The sequence below is a fragment of the Leptopilina heterotoma genome, unplaced genomic scaffold, assembly GCF_015476425.1.
Source record: "Leptopilina heterotoma isolate Lh14 unplaced genomic scaffold, ASM1547642v1 Lhet_666, whole genome shotgun sequence".
NCBI classification, from domain to species: domain Eukaryota; kingdom Metazoa; phylum Arthropoda; class Insecta; order Hymenoptera; family Figitidae; genus Leptopilina; species Leptopilina heterotoma.
This window is the reverse complement of record NW_025111154.1, coordinates 146,684-169,009: the sequence shown is the minus strand read 5'-3', so window position 1 is coordinate 169,009 and position 22,326 is coordinate 146,684. Positions and strand designations below refer to the sequence as shown.

Below are 22,326 nucleotides of genomic sequence, written 5' to 3'. Positions count from 1 at the left end.
CAAAATACACTTCAATAGATGCTCTGAAAGAAACTCTTAAAAGATATTCTAAAAGATGCTTCAAAAGAAACTTCAAAAGATACTGCAAATGAAATTCCAAAAGAAACTTCAAAATATGTTCCAAAAGAAACTCCAATAGATGTTTTAGGGGAAAGTGCAAAAGATACTCTAAAAGACACTCCAATATCGCTCTAAGAGAAACTCCTAAAATATATTCCAAAAGATGCTTTAAAAGAAATTCCAAAAGAAACTTCAAAATATACTTCAAAAGAAACTTTAACAGATACTCTAGGAGAAAATTAAAAAGAAAAGAAAACTGTAAAAGATACACCAAAAGCTGCGTCAAAAAGAATTATTAAAGATACTCCAAAAAAAATTCAGTAGACGTTCTGAAAGAAACTCTAAATGATATTCCAAAAGAAACTCCTATGGACGCTCTAAAAGAAACTCTAAACGAAACTCCAAAAGATGCTTTAAAAGAGACTTCAAAAGAATTGCTAAAGATACTCCAAAAGAAACACCAATATACACTACCGTCGGGAATTATCGGTACGGCTGCACGCGCACGGCCCAAAAACATACCAATCTTTAAATCACGATTTTTTGTAAATATAAATGTCAGAAAATTAACAAATATACCATTAGAAAGATTATTCAATTCTACGATTAATGGTACATAACTAAAAATTTTAATAATTTATACAAAGATTGCAGCAATTGACAAATTTGACAAAAAAATTTTAAAAATACAATTTTTTTGGAAATTTTTTCAACCCCTGCACACTTTTTAAAAATTGCAGAAAAAATTTGAAACTTATATAGGTGTGATTATTCAAGTCTCATCTTTAATTTAAGACCAAAAGAATTCAAAAATCTTAATCGGTTAGCGAGATATCATTATAAACGGACGAGCATTTTCAGCCAAAAACCGTTCAAAATCGACTAATTCACTGCATTTGTCAAAAAACATGCTCGGACGTTTATAATGATATCTCACGAACCGAATAAGATTTTTAAACTCTTTTGGTCTTAAATTAAAGATGAAATTTGAATGATCACACTTATGTAAGTTTCAAATTTTTTCTACAATTTTTAAAAAATGTGCAGGGGTTGAAAAAATTTCCAAAAAAATTGTATTTTTAAAATTTTTTTGTCAAATTTGTCGATTGCTGCAATCTTTGTATAAATTATTAAAATTTTCAGTTATGTACCATTAAGGGGTTAAACCACTCTAGAGCGTCAAAAAGAGGTTCTAATTTCAAAATTTTTTTTAAAGAAAAGTTTAAAAGTAATGAGAAATATGTTTACATATCTCTATCAGGTACACTTTAAAGAGAAAAAAATATACTTTATAAATTTTTTTTGTTTAAAAACTGCAGATGTACATGTACGTGATGGAAACTCTTTGTAAAAAGAAATCCTTCGCGGCCGGAAAGGTTTTTGGTACAATTTTGATCCTAGAACAAAAAACAAATTTTTTTCTATTTTTACATCTCAATAGCTAGAGAAAGACGTAGGGGATTTTTTTTATGTTTCATATTTTTTTAGTTATAAACAATTTAGTGCCTATTTTTTCAGTCAAAAACTCAGTTTTTCCATAAAATGTTCACCATTTTTGCAAAAATCGATTTAAAAAAAATCCCCTACGTCTTTCTCTAGCTTTTGAGATGTAAAAATAGAAAAAAATTTGTTTTCTGTTCTAGGATGAAAATTATACCAAAAACCTTTCCGGCCGCGAATGAATTCTTTTTACAAAGGGTTTCCATCACGTGCATGTACATCTGCTGTTTTTAAACAAAAAAAAATTTATAAAGTATTTTTTTTTCTCTTTAAAGTGTACCTAATAGAGATATGTAAACATATTTTTCATTACTTTTAAACTTTTCTTTAAAAAAAATGTTGAAATTAGAAGCTCTTTTTGACGCTCTAGAGTGGTTTAACCCCTTAATCGTAGAATTTAATAATCTTTCGAATGGTATATTTGTTAATTTTCTTACATTTGTATTTACAAAAAAATCCTGATTTAAAGATTGGTATGTTTTTGGGCCGTGCGTGTGCAGCCGTACCGATAATTCCCGACGGTAGTGTAGGTTCAAAAGATCATCCAGAAAATACCTTAAGAATGCTAAAGTTGTAGAATTATAAAAATGTTACGGAACATGCTAAAGATAATATTAGTGCAATTTTGCTATAAAAATATTACAGAACATCTCGGCAATAGTACTTATTAGTAATGCAAAAGTCTAGAAGAAATTTTAAATAAACAGAAAATCACTAAAAATAATGCTAAAGATACTACGGAAGATGATGCAAATAATGCTATACAAGGTCTTTCACAAGATGTTCTAAAGGATCTAATCCAACTGAATTCAGAAGTACCTTAAATTATTTTCCAGAAGATTTCATAACGAATAATACAAAGTATTACTGAAAAAGAATTTATGAAAGTTAAACAAACTGAGTAACAGAAGATGATATTTAAGAACTAAATATGATGCTAAAGATGCTACGGAAGATGATACAGATAATTTAATGTTAATAAAATAAAAGTATAATCTACAGAAAATGCTCCAATTAATCCAAACCAATCCGAAATATACCTTAAATGATTCTTTGGAAGGTATTATAGAAAGGTGCTGAAAATTTTGCTTCAAGATTCTGTAAATTATGCTGCGGATGAAGCTATCCAAAAATTAAAGTAGATACTGAATTCAACAAAATGATGCTATAGAATATTCTTTGAAAGATGTTCCAAAAAACGTTCTACAAAAAGCATAAAAGGATAGTACTAACTATAACACTAAAATTATACAAGAGGATAATTAAAATAAGGAAAATTGGATTACAGATTGTCTAGACAATGCTGCAGAGGATGCACCAAAAAATTCTCAGAAGAACACAAAAAGATATAAATTATTTTGGAAAGATTATTGTTATTACTTTTGTCCATAAATTGTTGTCTAGCAAATATTCCAGAGCACAAAAAGTGCTATTACAGATCATTTAGACGATGCTACATACGATGCTCTAAAAATACTCTAAAAAACACCAAAAGGTGTGACAAATTATTTCCTAGCATTTATCCTAGAGGATGATACGAAGCACATTCCAAAAAATACTCTACATAACACCAAAAGGTATGATAAATTATTTCTTAGCAGATATCCCAGACGATGATACAAAAATAGTATTACTAATCATCCAGACGATGCTACAGATGATGCTCAAAAAAAGGTGTGATACATTTTTTCCTGGCATATTTTCCAGAAGATAGTACAAACCACAATCCAAAAAATACTTTACAGAACACCAAAAAGTATGATGTATTTTTTCCTAGCAGATATTTCAGAGGATAACACAAAAATATAATTACATATCATCCAGACGATGCTACATTTATGATGCTCTAAAAATACTCTAAAAAACACCAAAAGGTGCGACAAATTATTTCCTAGCAGAAATTCCAAAGGATAATACAAAAAATGCTTGAAAGTATGCTAGAAACAATGCAACAAATGATTAATAAAATTAAAGATAATTAGTAATGATTAATTAATTATTAATTAAGATTAATTAAGATTCAGATTAAGATTAATTAAGATAATTACTAATGATTATCTCTAAGATGATGCAATTGAATTTGTGAATTGAATGCTATTCGTCAATGCAGATCACCCGGTTAATGATACACAAGACTTTCCTGATAATTTTCAAAAAGATACCCCAAAGAAATCTTAAATTATTTCTTAGAAACTTTCCTAAAATGATACATGAAGTACCAAAAAGGAAGACATAAAGATTGCTACAAAAAATACTTCCAAAAATTTCTATATACCAAATATCGAAACGTTAGAGAAAATTCTACGAAAAAAATAACGAAGAACATCATCAGTAATAATATCAAAAAAACAATACTGTAGTAAATATTATACTAAAAAATTTAGTAATATTCAAATACATAGCATACTTGTTATTTAACATACATTACTAATGCTCTAATAAAAACATCACATTGCTATTTTCAAACTGTAATACGAGAAAGAAGGTCTTGCCGCTTGTAAGAATACCTCCGCTATTCTATAGTATGGTTATTTAATGATTTATTGCAGAAATACAAGAATTATAAAAAGAATTTTTATACGAATAAACCAATTTTTTTTGCAGCATGAAAAAAATTCTATACACTAAAATTTTGTGAGGTTGCCAATTTTTGACTGAATTTTCCTTTCTCTCTCTCTCTCACCACCTAAATAAAATCAGTGGGATAATGACCTTCTCTCTCAATTCTCACGTCTCTTTTTCCACCTATTTGCAATTACACGAAATTGTAAAATTACATTCAACAAAGACGGAGAACCGTGTTACAGAGCGTATATTGCTCGGCACGTGCCATGGACACATCGAACAAAACCATCACGTGCGCATCACAATCTTCGTTCGGCGACCGCTTACCCACCCATTCCAAATATATCAACTGGTGAATCTTGTATGCTCTTAATATAGTCTTTAACGCTTTCGTCCTCACAGTAGTTGTGCGTTACATAAGTAAGAAGAAACCACCCGCACGTTCTATCATTCTCAAATCGATACACAAATTTTTTTCCTCCCATTTTTGTAATCCCCAATTTTTTCTCTCTGACAATTTTTTTCATTTCTTCTTTTTCTTCTTGAACAAGTTTATTCGCCTCAAATATTATTTTTCTAAATTATTCTATAACAGAAAAAACTTTTTCCAAAAATACTACTTTCATTTTTTTTAAAAAAAGATAAAAAAAATTTTGACAGTAAAGATGTTTGCTTCAATATCGGGTCACAATGTGGGACGCGCTAAAAATAAACAATAAGAAATCGTGAACTGTTGTCGTCGTCGTCGATTCCAACAAAAGTCGCTGGAAAACTATCTCATCTGGAATGCAATCCGAAACTGATGAACGAGGAATGAGAAATAGTACGTGGGTAGATTCTTTGCAGAGAACTAGAATCGAATTTATCAAAACATATAATCCAACCAATTGTATTCATAAATCGCTTTTCTTTATGTAATGTCTCATCTTCAGGTTATTTGTTCAGATATTGAGAGCGCGATAAAATTAGGAGTTTGACGTCGCAAGTTTAAGAAAAATATGAAAAAAAACAATTGTCTTTTGGAAAATTTTTAAGAAGCACACCTGCTTCCAATGTCACGAGCAATATTTGTAGAATTTTATGTTGCTATATTATTTATGAGATTCAGTAATAAAAATATAAATAAACCGCAAAGAAGAAGTGGAAACAATATCAGAAGTGTCTTATTCGAAAAAGTGTTTCTTCAATCGTAAAAAATCTACCAAAAAAGAAGTCTGATTTTTTTTTTAATTCTACTAAAGAATTCCAAAAGATATTTTTTATTTTTAGAAGCACTTTCAATACCAGGTGGTATTTTATTGTATAAAAATTACGAGATTGTGGTTTAAGGAAGTCAAACTGGCAATGAGACAAGAATGCCATACAAATCAGCAATAATAGTAATTTACAGAAAGTAAAAACTTAAATTAATTTTTACTACTCTAAAACTCAGATAATTTCTAATTTCATTATTTTTAAAAGTTCACTTCCTTTTCTTTCTTCTCCAATTTTGTTTCTATTTTCCATTATATTTTCTACTGCAAGCAATTGAAAAAATTCATAACAAAAGAGAAAAATAATAGAAAATTATTTAAAAACCAGGAAAAAATTTATTTGATGACAAAATTTTATTGATTAAAAAAAAAAGAGAATACTGTAAATTTTTTGAAAAATGGAACCTTTGATATACATTATTAGGATTACACAAGTGCCAAGAACTTTGAAGATGAATTGGTTTGAAGACATTCAAACTTGAATTACGTTGCTTACAAAACGTTTTTTTTTTATTATGAATAGAAGGTTTTCGAGTGAGAATCTAAACAAGACAGAAATCAGAGAAAAATATTTTGGATTATGATCAACTGGCAATTTTTTGGTGTACCATCAAAAAGTAAGAGATCATTATCAAATTTAGTGAATTTTTTATCAAGTATTTTTTTTTTATTAGTTTTCTTTAATATTCTGAAAAAAATTTCGTTATGTATTATATATGTAACGAAAGTTTATTTTTCTTTTGTTAATAACCTCATGTTATTAGTAAATTCCTTGTGGAAATTTATTATTTCGATTAAATAGAATTTATATGTACACGTGACTTGTGTAACAAAGTATAATTAAATGATAATAATGAATGGCCATTTGCCAATATCGATTGTCATTATTATTCAGCTGATGAGTAACATTGGTATGGCTTGATAGGACTTTTTCAATTCATTGATGAATGACCTTTAAAAAAAATTGACCTTAAAGGAACGAACTTAAATTTCCATGCGCCTATTTTTTTACAAACTTTTCCATTTAATATTTTCTTCGCAAGCTCTTTCATCTCTCGGCAAAGTAAATATGAAAATATCTCCCACGCATTGGCCCACATCGAACGATTTGACTTTGGAAATATAACGATAAAATTTCAACTGCCATTGACTGTATTTACAACACACTCTTAACAGGTACTTAAATCAAAAGCTAAGTATGAGAGTGAGAGAGAAAAATTGCAATATCTCTCTCACTCCCTATATCCCCACTCCAGTGTTTACTTTCAACTTTCCCTTAGCGCCGGAGTGGGGACAATGAGAGTGAGAAAGATGTTACAATTTTTCTCTCTTACTCTCATTGACCTCACTCCGGCGCTTGCGCACAACTCATCTACCACTTAATTCGATGTAATTATAATCAAAAGCGTAAAATAAATTTTCAAAATAAAACGTAAAATAAATTTAAAAACTGAAAATAAAGCATAAAATAAATTTTTGAAAATTTTGAATCAATTATTTATTTTACAAAACATCGTTTGACATTAATCTTTGAATATATTTCGGAATTCTTTCATTCCAATTATGCTCAAATTACCTGATGATAAATATTAACTTTGTTTACATATTTTTACTGTTAATAAATTTTGCCTACGTTTTATTTCCAATATTGAATATTATTTTCATTATTTGAATTGACAATTTCGTAAATCATGTTTTATTAATTTGTAAACGAAAATGATGAATTTAAACAGTTCAGTATTATTAATTACCTTACACATATTTATTTAGTAATGAAAATACAAAGTTTTATTAAAAATTATTTTACGTTTAATGGCTATTTTTATTAACATTTTCGATTCTTTTAATTTTATTTTCAATTTAGTTTAAATAAAAAACTATTTCTTTATTTTTTTATTATTTATATAAAGAAATAAAAAATTATTTCATTTGATTTTTGTCATAAAGGATTTTAATTTTCCAAGATAATTAAATTTCGATCCTTTTAACGAAAAGATTTAAATTTTTTCAGTTTGCAATAAATAAATTTTAAGTTTTTGAGTTGGCAATAAAATAAAATTTAGTTGCTTAATTTGTAATAAATAAATTTTAGTTTTTTAGTTTGCAATAAATAAATTTCTTTAAATTGTGTAATATATAAATTTTGTTTTTTTATCTTTTGACAATAAATAAGGTTCAATGCAATTAAAAAGAAATATTTTGTTATATTAGAAAAAAAAGATTTTTTTAGAAAATAATAAGTTTAAATGAAGTTTTGAATTTTACGGTAGAAGTGAATTTTGAAATGCATCAAAAGCAGAAGACATCTAGCAGATGTTGCAATAGCCTTGTTATTGAAAAGCCGCACATTGGCCTCATTTCCATGCCTTTCTATATAGTGTTTGATATATTGACATGTTCAAATGATTTAGATATATGCTTATCAAATAAAAATCTTCCTTACTGGAGATAAACAAGAAATCGATAAACACTGTTTGCAACCTAAAAGTAAAGAAAACAAAAAATAGTAAAATAATTTTTTTTCTAAATAAAAAAAATTGTTTTATTGAAATATTTTTTTAAAATTCTCTTTATTATTTTCTTCTTCAGTTCGTCGAAAGCAAATTTTTTCGAATTTTTCAATTTCAAAATAGCCGATCCAATATGGCGAAAACTTTCTTAAAAATGTTTCTTGAAAAATTTTTTGAATAATTTCATGATATTTATGAGAGGATTTATTTAACTAAAAATTTATTTAACTAAATTAAAAATTAGACTAATTAAATTTGCCGGAAATTGGAGAGAGAGAGAGAGAGAGAGAAAACTCTGTAGCTAAGATTGAGAAAAGAAAATGTCAATGAGGCAGGTGAAGAAACAAGTAGAAAGAAAAACAAAATTTCGAGAGTCAGTGCCTGTCAAGTCGACTAGAGTAAAGTCGAGGTGGCGATAGGTGGGCTAAAATAACCGTACGGCTTTCTAAAAGCAGAAGCTACTAGAAATCGTGTCGTGATTTACGCTAAGAACACGAAACTTAAAGAATACAAAAATCGTCAATTCGTTAAAAAAATTCGAATTTCCAATTATTAAAAATGTAGATAAGACTCCATAATATATCTTTAATTTATCAAGAAACTAAAGTTTAAAAAAGAAAACAAATAGGAAAAAAATTCACACTTTCAACAAAAATTTACTCTTTTTAATTTTGATTACGAATTTTACTAAAAGATGAAAAAAAACATCAAATTTGGAACGAAAAAAGGAATAAATCCAAAAATTGAATACATTTTTGGAACATGGTCCAACAGATAGATAATATATGTATGAAACACTTAATCCTGACCTCAGAATATAAACAGAACTGACATAGTGCTACAAACGCGAGGCTTTGTACGGATATGAACTTGAAGTTGCTATGCCAGTTGATGATATTCTGGCTCTGAAATATTAAAAGACTTAAAGGAGGGCACTGTTTTGTTAGCAATTATAAATTTCATCTAGTGTTAAAATAATAATAAAGCTAATTTTAATTTCCTTTTAACATTATTAAAATATTTATAAAGTTAGTGTCGAATTCTGAAGAAAAATTATTCTCTAAGAATGTTAAGGGGAGATTAAAGTTAAACACTAAGTGGACAATAAACTACATTGTAAAGATACAAGGTTGATTCGAACATTTGTCGTTCAGCCAAAATCTATGATTAGATTTCAAGTAGGAACCTTTCTATAAAGGGTCGAAGTGCTCAAGTACCCTAATATTAAAAAAGTTGCATCAGATAACAATACGCCAAAAGAAATTTTCCTTAAATGTGAAGATAAAATCGAAAAATAAAATATTTTTATTGGTAAAAATTGTATTTTTTTAAGTTTGTAAATTTAAAGTAAAAAAATTTTATTGTTCATTTTTTATTTTGTGAAAAGATTTTGTAAGTTCATTAACCCTTTGATCAACTAGGTGCGATAAATTTAAAGTTTTCTATTTTTTGCAAAATTCGCGTAGGTAGAAATTTATTACTGTTTTTTCTGAAAATTTCTTAAAAGCTCGATTTAAAATTAAAATCATTTTTATTTATGTTTCCTGCTTACTTTTACAACGATTCAAATAGCATATTATAAAATAATATATTTTCTCTTCATCTCTCGATTTGAGTTTATAACGAATGCAAACTGTTATTAAAATTAAATTTAACTATTCTGTTTCTTTGTTAAAGACGAACAGTTACAATTAATGAGAATTTTTAACGGTGTGGGAAAAAGTACAATTTATTTTTCCCATTCAAAAGTTACTACTTTTGGATTTGATTTACGATGGGAACCAATGAAATACTAATGACAACTTAAAATGGACGCAGACTCCTCTTTCAGATCCCAATTGCCTTGACTCGTTAATTAACAAAAATGGGAGTCATCCGAAGGAGAAAAGTCAAGCGAGAAAGAAAGGGGAAACACTAAAAAAAGATTTTTCTTTTTCACATCGTTTCACGTAAATATATCCCAAACATAATTTCGTAATATGTGTAGAGACACTGAAAAACCACCCACCAACGAAATGTTAAAGAAATCGGATACGTGTGTGCAGGGCCGGCGAACGTGACAAAAAACACGGAGGGAGTTCCATTTTTCTAACTTGATTTTTTTTCTGAAAGTTATTTATTTTATTCTTTTCAGCAGCAAAGTTGGCCCAGAATTTTATTTAACAGATTTTCAATTAATATTTAAACTTGCTAGAAACTTGCAGTGCAAGTTAGCTGCAAGCAGTTATAGCTAAATTTGCTGAAAGCTTGCTCGTAAGCTTTCTAAATGAACGTTAAACTTGCTGCAAAACTTGCACTGCAAGTTTTCTGCAAGCAAATTAATTGGGTTAGAGCATTAATTCCTGTTTGTTCCCACACTGGGTCATTTGGACCCAAAGATTCTTTGGTTCTTTGGAACGTTAAGGATGATGTTAACGTCATCATTGTAACGAAGTAATCCATTTCGTAAATTACATTCTTGATTCCCTTTTTGGAAAAGAAATTTTCGCCAGACCAAACTTTTTTGAAAATAGTAAATAGTTTCTCCACCCAGGATTGTTTGTAGTAAGCGTTTTAAGACAATTTTTAATCGTTGGAGGAATCGTCGGTATCACTCCGATAATTATGAGTCTTGCACTATTAAAGCCACTTACACCAATAAACGGCGACAAAATCCTTGTCATTGAGGAGTCGCTCGAGCTGTTTAGCAGTGACTTCCTCGATGACTGGATCAGCTTCCCTTTGAGTTGATGCTCGTGCATGATCACCACCACTTCGTGTATGGCTTCCTCCTCGTGACGACTCATGCTGATCCTGTTTCAATCCCCTTGTGGTGGAGCTCGATGATGATAATGCGGCATCGCTGAATCCAACACCCGCGTTACCTAACCAACCCACTGGTGTTAACACCAAAAACGTAATTAACAGCAGTGTCGTTATCCTTGGTAAAGGATGTTGTCTTCTGCCACAGCATCCGCACCGGCACCCGCACTGTGCCGTCGAACCGTCGTTCGTCGTCGACATCGCCGCACTAACTACTTAACGCGGCAACAGCCGCTGAGCTATTTTCGATTTGCTTTTCGGACACCGTCTTAGTCTTGGTCATTATACAAAAGGCGGAGAGTCGACGAAACCACGATTTTCGGTGGCAATGCCGGATCTTTTACCCCCACCCAATTGAATACAGTCTAAAATCCGCTTTTATTTATAAGTGTATGATAGGCTAAATATTTCGGAGCAATTGCAAATGAAAATCCTAACACACACGTATTTCTGTATGACGATATCGGAGAATAAACATTCTAAGGATGGTAGAACATTTTCCACGGACGTCTCGAGCTTAATCCAAACGCCAGTCGAATGTGTGTTTATGCTAATTCGTTTCAAGTTCAACCTTCAGGTTGTCTCGAAAATTGGCACTTTCGAACAATTTCTCGGGAGAATTATTACGTCAAATTAGAAGACTAATGTGGTTTAAAAGGCTATTTTTTATTCTCAAAAGAAAATTTTCTTATCATGTATAGTGATTTTACCATTCACGTTACGTCATTGTTTTTCAATTTTTATTTTAAATTCTCATCCAGTTTGTACGTCATGCATCGTCATCTGTGTGAGGTAATTCCGTTTGGTGTGACGTCACCTTACGTAACATTTCCCCTTCATGCATGTCCCATTAAAATGTTTATTAATGTGAAGGCAAAGACTAATTTTTCCTATGCTAAATTTAAACTCAGTGGAATAGAGTGATGTCGATTAATGACTTATTTCGCAAATGCTTCTGTACATTCGGTACTAATTATTTTTGAAAAATGAGTTTCTAGTTCTACATGATTGTATATAAAATTATCTAATTGTAGTATTTTGATTTACACGCATAATATTTATTTTGTTCTAAAACAGAATCATAATTTCTGTTTGTTATGGGGTCAGAATTTCTCAAACGGATCACTTTAAAAAAAATAATTTTGTTTTTTATCGAAAATAATTTTTTTTTACTCCTCGTAGAGTAAAAAATAGACCCTGAAAATTTTAGAACAAAAAAAAATTTTTTGTGAATGTTATTAACAATTTAGTTTTTTTGTAGTCTTAAATTAAGAAATTTTTTTCTCGTAAACTATTTGACCGATTTAAAAATTACGATATGGGTTTTCTTCGTCATGAAACAGAGTATTTAAAAATAATTTTGGATTTTAAAAAACTTCATTTTTAATAGTTTTTTATATTAATTGTTTATAAAATGTTAATAACAAATTGTGTTCTGCGCCTCAAAAAAAAAAAAAAAAATTGCCTAGTATTGCCCACATTCCCCTGAAAACAAAACCGTTTTGAAAAAAAATGTACGTTAATTACGAAAAAAGTTATTAAAAAATAACTGTGGCGGTGCACAGCGATTCATGACTCGCAAACATGGCTCTCATGGCACCTGTGAGGCATTATTCCTGAACTGCCCCAAAAATAAAAAAAAGTTCTTGGATTTCCTTTATACTTTGGAAATATGTTACCCTAGTAGGTACAAGTTACTACACCAATTTACAGGTCCAACCCCCCACCCCAATCAAAAGGGTGGGGGGTTGAAATTTCAGCTTAAACTCGAACATGCATTCTTTAAACATTTGTAGTTTCTACTTAAATTATTCAATTAAAAAAAGTAAGTAGTGTTTTAGAAAGGTTTTCTTGTGTACTTTTAAAATATTTTATTTATATAATAAAAAAAAAATTTTTTTTGCAAAAATTTTTTTAAATAAATAGTTTTTTGCAATTTTGCACTCCAGCGCGATGAACAGTGGGATTTTTTTTCAACTTACTATTGAAAATTGTCTAGAAACTACAAATTTTATCGGATGTTCATGTTCTTGATTTAAAATTACTAAGAAATCCATCAAAGTCGATTTTTGAATTTTTAATTGTTTATTTTTTTCTGTTTTACTCAAAAATTTGACAAATTACAATATTTTTAGAAAAAATCATGTTAATTTTTTTATTTTTCCATTACACATGATCGAAATCAATTTAAATTAGTCGAGTATGACCACCGGACAATTAATTAAGCATAATACAATTTATTTAAATTGTTGCAAACAATGTTAATTAACAAATAGATTACTTCGGACCTTCTTCATAAAAAAATTGGTTTTTTTGCAGACAAGTTTAAATTTATGTCTAATTTAGTAAAAAACTAATTTACAGTTAAAAATTATCATTAATATTAACAATTATATAAACAATAATCAACTTCCTTTTGTATTTGTAAACATTTTCGTCATTTTTTAAACTTTAAATATTTATATCATATGTACATTCTTTCAAAAACTTAAAAAATTTATTTGCTTAAACAATTACATTTGTTATAAACAAATTTTTCATTTTTAAACAAATAAGTAGCTTTTTTCATCAAACAAAATTTTTTCCTTTTTTTATATTTACTATCATAAAAATGAACTCCTTAATGAAATGGGAATACTATAAATTATTCATTTAATTCTAACGAACATTATAAGTTAACACAGTTTCTAGACAATTTTCAATAGTAAGTTAAAAAAAAATCCCACTGTTCATCGCGCTGGAGTGCAAAATTGCAAAAAACTATTTATTTAAAAAAATTTTTGCAAAAAAAATTTTTTTTTTATTATATAAATAAAATATTTTAAAAGTACACAAAAAAACCTTTCTAAAACACTACTTACTTTTTTTAATTGAATAATTTAAGTAGAAACTACAAATGTTTAAAGAATGCATGTTCGAGTTTAAGCTGAAATTTCAACCCCCCACCCTTTTGATTGGGGTGGGGGGTTGGACCTGTAGATTGGTGTAGTAACTTGTACCTACTAGGGTAACATATTTCCAAAGTATAAAGGAAATCCAAGAACTTTTTTTTATTTTTGGGGCAGTTCAGGAATAATGCCTCACAGGTGCCATGAGAGCCATGTTTGCGAGTCATGAATCGCTGTGCACCGCCACAGTTATTTTTTAATAACTTTTTTCGTAATTAACGTACATTTTTTTTCAAAACGGTTTTGTTTTCAGGGGAATGTGGGCAATACTAGGCAATTTTTTTTTTTTTTTTTTTGAGGCGCAGAACACAATTTGTTATTAACATTTTATAAACAATTAATATAAAAAACTATTAAAAATGAAGTTTTTTAAAATCCAAAATTATTTTTAAATACTCTGTTTCATGACGAAGAAAACCCATATCGTAATTTTTAAATCGGTCAAATAGTTTACGAGAAAAAAATTTCTTAATTTAAGACTACAAAAAAACTAAATTGTTAATAACATTCACAAAAAATTTTTTTTTGTTCTAAAATTTTCAAGGTCTATTTTTTACTCTACGAGGAGTAAAAAAAAATTATTTTCGATAAAAAACAAAATTATTTTTTTAAAGTGATCCGTTTGAGAAATTCTGACCCTATGCTCAGCTAATATCTAATAGAATCCTTAACAGCATTCGAATATTTAGGATAACATGCGGACGTCCCGTGTAGAAAAATTGTTGGGTTCTAGTGTGGAGCCAGAAAGACAGTCTATTCTCTAACGGGGCGCTGAAAAGACTGTCTGATCATGGGTTAATCAGATCAGTGACGATCGAACCACGCGTTGGTCCAGACTGGACGAGCTAATCAGGTCTAATGAGCAGTGCTAATATTTAAAATTTTAGGTTCGATTTCAATATTTCAGTTTTTTAATTTTAAATAATTTATCCAAATTTACTCGTTTCTCACGTTTATTCAATGTAATGTGAATATATGAATTATTAATAATAATAATAAGTTATTGTCATTATATATACCCTCACAGCATCGGGATATTCAGGATATTCCAGAGACGTCCTGGGGATATCGATTTGTTTTCGGAAGTTTGGATATCCCTGGAATATCCTCTGGATATCCATGGACGTCCCTAGGATATCCCAGAGATATCCAAACTTCCGAAAACAAATCGATATCCCCAGGACGTCTCTGGGATATCTTGAATATCCCGGTGCTGTGAGGGTATATATATATATATATATATATATATATATATATATATAATGACAATAACTTATTATTATAATAATTATATTATTTTCATATAAATAATATATTACACTAGCAGTAAATATCATTTAAAATAGTAATATTGAAAAATAATTTTTGTAAAAAACCAATTTGCGTTAATTGGTACATTTTTTAAATTCATTCTTTAACAGACCTTTAACATTATTTACAAACATGTTTACAATTTTCATTTATAACTTTTATACAGATTAAATATAGTAATTTTATTATTTTATATAACACTTACAATGAAAAATATCCGCTCGCATGTGGGATCGAACTCACGTCTCCCCACCCATGACGACCCGACGCGACGCATTTAAACCGCACGGCCACTGAAGTCTGAGTGAGAACTCTCCTAATTTACTATATCAATGCGAGTATCATATATTCTGTTGCTTATAAGGACAAAGTGAAAAAAAACTATGACAAAAATTATTACACATAATAATCCTGAATTATTTTAATTATTAGAAATGAATATTTAAATAAATAATTCTTACTACAATTATAATCATTAAACAATTTTTTAAAGTATTACTTTCAGTTTTATCAAAAAATTTTTAAATAATTGAATTCTTTTGAAGAATTTTAATAGAATTCTTAAGTATAATTATACACTTTTCGAAGAATTCGATTGAAATTGTATTAAAAATATTTGAAATTCTGAGAATTTTATTATTTATGAAAATCATTGAATTATTGAGAAGAAACTTATAAAAAATTTGTAAAGACTTATTGAATTTTTGTGAAAGGTTTTTTATTTATAAAAGTAATTAAATTTTTGCTTGTATTTTATCAAAATTTTTGTTTAATAATTAAATTCTTTTGGAAAGTTTTATTAAAATAGTAGACATTGAAAATCATTGAATTAAAGAAAATTTTTGAAAATAATTTTAATTTTACTAAGAATCTTGTTAAAAACTTGGAAAATAATTGAATTTCAGAGAACGATTTTATTATTTATAAAGATAATAATTAAAATTTTGATGAGAATTTAAAAAAAATTTTGAACATAATTGAATTTCTGCGTAGAATTTTGTTATTTTTGAAAATAATTAAATTTCTACAATAATCTGTAACTTATCCCACACAGAACCGAAACTTTCCTAAAAATTTATTAAAGATTTACTTGTAAACTTCGAAGTATTTACTTTAAAAGTTTAGTGAAAATTTTGTAAAGATTTAAATGTCCCACTTCAATAAATGTTTAGCGTGAAACTTTCCTAAAAATTTAAAAAAAAATTTCAGGAAAGTTTTAAATTACATTTTCGCTTATAAGAGAGAAGACGAAAATTTAATTTAAATGTTCAGGAAAGTTTTAAGTTAAATTTTTAGGAAAATTTGACGATAAACATTTATTTAAGTGGGACATTTAAATCTTTACACAATTTTCACTAAACTTTGCAAGTAAATTTTTCGAAGTTTGCAAGTAAATCTTTAATAAATTTTCAGGAAAGTTTCGGTGCCTGTGGGGGTAGTGTTTTTAACTAAAATTTTTCTACAGATAAATTATTTTGAATAATTAATCAAATACAATATGTTAAAAAATTTATCTATTATAATTTCAAGAGAATTTGAATTTATTAGAGATTTTTCAAAAATCTAAGTTCTTTAAAATTTTTAATTAAATTCATTCAAAATTCGAACATTATAAAATTTCAAATCGAAGCCTTTTGAAGTTATTTATAAAAAATTGTAAACGTAACTCTAATAAAATTCAATTTTGAAATTTCTAAGTAAAATTGTTCATTAAATAATTTCCCAGATAGCACAAAAACTTCCAAGAAGTTTCCAGGAAGCTTCTCGTGGTAACTTCGGAAGTTACCTTCGGTAGCTTCCTGGAAAATTCTCTAACATAAACCAATGTCCGCACTTGGAAGCTTCCCATGGAATCTTCCAGGAAGTTTCCTGGAAACTTCTTTAAAATCTTCCTGGAAACTTCCCTTGAAAGCTTCCTGCAAATTACCGGTGGAAATTTCTTGGAAGTTGTCAAAGTAAGTTTCCTTGAAGTTACCAGGAAGTTTCCAAAAACTATTAATATTTTTGTTAATGAAATTATTATTAAAAAAGCTTTAAAAAATATGATGATTCTAGTGATGCCAATGAAGTCCCATATAGCATACAGTTAGACAGTCTAGATTAGACCGTCCAGAAAAATCCCATATAGAATACAGTTATACCGTCCAGATGCGTCTAGTTGGGTCAATCACTGGACTCCAGACTGCCCCGAAATTTTTCTACACGGGGTCCTGAAAGTTTCCGGAGATTATTATATCCGTAGGATGTTCCAGGGACGTCTTGTTATATCTTGAGGACAGATTTCGGAGCATTTTTAACTAAACCCAAGTCATTCTGGTCTATATTTATATAAAAGGGTACATAATTTCCTTCAGTAGGTAGCTGAAGTATCTTGAAACTTATTACTTCCAAAAGATTTTGTCAGTCAAAGTGGTAATTCAAAGTTTTAAATAAGAAAATCATTGCATTCACAATGCATCGCTCTGACAAAGTTAAAAATTTGAATCGCTGACATAAAGGACTCACACTCACGCACAGGTTAACAACCATCCTCCTTGAAAACCAAAAATTTAAGAAATCTTTTTTGTATTTTATCAATCGAATCAGCTTGTTAGATAGTATAAGGATTCGATATTAATGTAGCATATTCAAATGGTGAACGTACAAGCGCATTGAATAGGAGGGTAAACGTATTTGGGTGATTCTTCAGGATGTAGTCACTTTTGCGACAAAATTACTTTTTAAGACAAAATTTTTTTCAAATTAAATTTTTTCCTTATAAATCTTATCGATTAGTATTAAAATAAATTAATCAATAAGTATTTAAGCTAAAATTTATTTTTTAAGCTCTGAGTAAATTATTGATTAATTAATTAAGCTTTCTCACTCTAATTAGACGACCCAATTTTAAATGTGGAGGTTACTATATGTAATTTAAAATTAAATACTTTAATTTAAACAATTTGTGAATGTTAAAAAAGTTATAGAATAAATGAAATAAATAATACCCGAACCCTTAAGGCACTGAAAACACTCAAAGGACAAAAAGAACATCTACGTTAGAAGAACGTTCCTAAAACGTTTAATTTTTTTTTATTCTGACAAATTAACATTTTAGAAACGTTTCATGTCCCAGAAACGTTAAAAGTACGTTATTTATCAAACATTAGACGATTCAGGAACGTTGCTCGAACGTAAATGTTTTACTGCTCACTGGCTAGGAACCGGAGTTTACGAACCAAAGAAAATTATTCGTTGTGAACATAATATACTTAATGAAATGAAATGAAATTTGATATTTATATACAGGTTTGCTGCCTCTAATTAGCTACATCGTTGATTTTATCCAAAGTTTAAAAAATCGATCATTTTAAGTGGAACCGGAGTTTATCAAAAGCTTTAGCAAAATCCAAGTAAGCAACATCTACTTGAAAGCTCATCTTAAAAGATTCTTGAATAAAATGAGTTAGCTACGTTAAGTTGGCCATTATATACCTTTTGGACATGCAGCCGTGTTGAAATTCAGAAACAAATTAACGGAAAAAAATTTCCTGTGACAATTACAAGATTTCCTGTGCCATCTATGAACGGCGGTTGTAGTATCCACAAACGGCTGAGTTTGGGAAATACACAAACCAGAATGAGTCTTGTCACAAACTTCAGTTTATGATTCAACAGCTTAAACAGTCACGCAGCAGACGACAAGCAGACGTTCACTTGAATTTTTTTGCGCATGCGTGGATTTCTTGGTGTTATTACAGATTGGTTTGTGGTACACCCAAACCAGCTTGTTGGAAACACAAAACTCGACTGCATAAAGCACAACTTAACCTATTTGTATATTTTACAAAAAAGTTTGTGTTTTCTATAAGAAATTTTTTTCCGTGAATGATTTTTTTAAGAGTCTCTTTTGAATTTTCTCCAGATCATCATTGTACTTTTGGAAAAAAGGATCAGCACTAGAAAATAGCAAAATTATTCGTTCCGTAGCCATATAATGCAACAACCTAGATTTAATTTATATATTTTAATTAAATGAAGGAATGAAATAATGTAATGGAGTACAATTTGTACGAAAGAACTCGACCATGAATAAATAAATTTTGATAAATGAAAAACTCTTTTGATAAAATCGCTTCAAGAAAATGAACTTGGAAGAATATTGCAAATTTTTCAAGAAGGAACATTTCATTGTACTGGATGCTCAATATCTAAAAATGTTTGTAAACATGAAAAAGGGTCCATCTACACTCACTTGGTGAGTTAGTTTCCTCATGCAATTTGTCAGTTCACATACAATACATTTTACGACCCATTCGGTGTAGTAGCAACCAGTTAGATCGTTTGTACCTTTTACTAAACATCAATCTCAGTACGCATAACAAGGATCTCTATCTCTCTGGATATATCAACCTTCCAGGAGAGGATTTAAATCACTGCAGATGCTTAAAAAGGTTATCTGAATTTATAAAAAATTTGGTAGTTATTTTTAAAGTATTTTTGTATTGTCCAATTTAGTTTAAATATTTCAGTTCAGAATAAGCAAGTTGACTTCTGATCATTTATATAAGGTATCATATTAGTTGCGGTTTGTATACTTTTTTTCGCTGCGATTAAGATTTATCAAGTCACAATTGTGTGCAATTGTGTTGTTGTTCTGAGTGCAGGATTAGAACTCAATTGTCGATTAACCGGTTGAACTCAGCAGAGATTTTCCTCAGTTTCATTCTACTTTGGGAAAAGAAACCCATGAGAAAGATCTAGGGCGGTGATTATGGAATTTAATTTCACTTTGACGCCGAATTCATTTCTTTATTATATTTTTCAGTTAGTACCTATAATCAGAGAATTCATCATAATTTAACTATTACATACCCCTACATTATTTTTTCTAGAGGATTAATGAATATTGAAACTTTAATTTATCTATTGATATTTTTAAATAAAGTTGTAAACAATTGTTGTATTAACAAAGTACATAATTATTAACAATAATTGAATATAAAAAAAATCTTTTGACGTATTATAATAAAATTTTTTTAGAATAATTCCATTTTTCGAGAAATTCGATTAAAATTGTATTAAAAATAATTTTAAGTTCTGCGATGTTTTACGATTTAGGAAAATAATTGAATTTTGGCGAAAAAATGTATAAATAATTGAATTCCTGGGAAAATTTTAAAATTTATGATAATGATTAAATGTTTGCGTAGAATTTTATTAGCATTTTTTAAAATAATTGAATTATTTTGGAAAATTTTATTAAAATAGTAGATATTGAAATTCATTGAATTGAGGGAAATTTTTGTAAATAATTAAAATTTTTGACAAGAATTTTATAAAAAATTTTGAAAATAATTGAATTTTGGAGTTAAGAATTTTATTATTTATAAAGAAAATTGAAATTTTAATGAAAATTTAAAAAAAATTTTTGAACCTAAATGAATTTCTGCGTATAATTTTATTACTTTTGAAAATAATTAAATTTCTGCAATCATTTGTATATAATTGTACACGGAGAGAAATCTGTTGCTTTTAGCACATGAGCAGATGTACTAAAAACGCACACACACCACCATGCGTAAGTTGCAAGAAATCCATGATGATTTTTCGTGGACTTTGAGCAACTGTGGCACAAGCTGTGCAAAGTCAGCACCGGCCTTTGCAAAATTAGGTACAGAAGTCTATGCGTAAAACGAACCAACATGTCTCGTGCGTTATTCGTAGCAGTTTTTGTAGCGAAATATTAACACATTGCCACTTTTGTTAAATGTAATATGTACAAATATTTATTTGTCCGAAACGACATTTTTACGAATTGACACTGCTACAATATCCATATTTGTCAATTTGTAAAATTATCAATTTATATAATTGTCAATTCGGAAAAGTGTCTATTCGATAAAATGTTAATTAATTCAGTCAAAACACAATTCGCAACAGTAACGGTTGATAAGAATGACAATTGGTAAAAATAAAATTTTGAGCATTTCAAGGAAAAAGCTGCCATTTGTGTTCATGCATCACTATGATTAAGTAGGCTGTATTTTTTTTCTAATTACTATTAAAGTAAATTTTTTTAATTATGATGCATTTAGAAATATAAGAAAATGTCCAATTTAGATTCTAATTTTATAGAATAATGTATCAAAGATATACCTGTCAATGCCATGACGCACAGAAAAATTAAATTTTTATCGTAGAAATGCCCCTTTGCAAAAAATAAAGACAATTTGTAATAATGGAATTTTATAAAAATGACAATTTGTAAAAGTAACGATTAGTAAAAACCTTGATTTGGACAAAGGACAATTCGTTAAAATATCATTTCGCCATAAATATACACAGTTTTTTTATATAAAATACTAATGGTAATGCATAAATGTTTATTATTTCATTTCAAATGTTTTATATTTTAAATCAAAAATGCATAATAAGAAAATATGACGAGACCCAAAAAATACACTCTTCAGTTGTTTCTCTAAATCAACCCATCATTCTTTTAGGTCAAAAAATATGTACGGTGCGAATGTGAGTGACTCATATTAATAAGACGAAAAGGTATAGAGCAGAGTGATGGTGGGGAGAGAAAATGTAAAGTCTTATTCTGCTGTAAATTTGGAAAATGTGATCAGTGGTCAGGGAACCTTCGCGATAGGTGCGAAGAGGGACCTCAATTTTGTTAAATTGTGTGTGACGCGCTGAGATTTTGTATATAAAACACGACGCTCGATAGAGTTATGAATTTATAAAAAAGGATATAAAGGAAAGGAATAATTTGTGATTTTTGTTAATTGTTAAATTTATAATTGTAGCGGTTGGTGTGCAATTGTTGATCACCACGTGTGAATCGACGCGCGAATTCTGTCTCCGATTTAACACTCTCGAAAAATTCTTATCTCTCTGGAGTATTATACATTTTGAGAGGATCTCCATTTGTGGGAATTTCCTGATAACAAAAGGAAAACAAAATTAGACTGCCTGCTCAATATAATTGTTGTATGTTTCCTGATTTGGATTATTATTTGAATCGCTGTCCACCAGAGGAGGGACAACGATCGTATCTCCAGCCTTTTCGAAAGCAACAGTACACGAATTTTATGTTACTCGGATCACGAGAACTATTTGACATTGTCGGTAGACAAACAAATTTATGTATAGTTATTTAAACCATTACGGTGAGTCCTTCATTTTAATTGAGAGGACAGATGCAATAACGGACGAGGCGCTCGAACTGATTCGAGCAAAAAATTGTGTAAATTAAGAAAAATAATTTTGAGAAAACTTGTGCTTTATTTAATTTCTTCTTCTCTTTCGAGAAAATTTATTTTACAGATAAGTTTTTCATTTTTTCGTTGTAGTGAGAGATCAGTCCGAGCGCCTCGTCCGTTATTGCAT

The 22,326-nt window shown here is 28.8% G+C and overlaps 2 protein-coding genes across 6 annotated transcripts in view; one reads left to right on the top strand and one right to left on the bottom strand.

Annotated features, from left to right (window-relative positions):
* LOC122510117 overlaps nt 1–10,984 on the bottom strand; it is a 50,625-nt gene extending 39,641 nt beyond the window's left edge. For 3 of the 4 annotated variants that reach the window (XM_043624540.1, XM_043624538.1, XM_043624539.1), the window contains exon 1: nt 10,522–10,984. In XM_043624540.1, coding sequence (XP_043480475.1) covers nt 10,522–10,891 — 370 coding nt within the window. In that variant the 5' untranslated portion in view covers nt 10,892–10,984. The remainder of the gene's footprint in view (nt 1–10,521) is intronic. The other variant, XM_043624541.1, reaches the window with a different exon arrangement.
* A 415-nt stretch (nt 10,985–11,399) lies between these two features.
* LOC122510118 (kynurenine 3-monooxygenase) overlaps nt 11,400–22,326 on the top strand; it is a 49,345-nt gene continuing 38,418 nt past the window's right edge. The window contains exon 1 of one of the 2 annotated variants that reach the window (XM_043624542.1): nt 11,400–11,482. In XM_043624542.1, the coding sequence (XP_043480477.1) occupies nt 11,462–11,482 (21 nt within the window). In that variant the 5' untranslated portion in view covers nt 11,400–11,461. Of the gene's footprint in view, nt 11,483–21,872; nt 22,107–22,326 lie in introns of those variants that run through there. The other variant, XM_043624544.1, reaches the window with a different exon arrangement.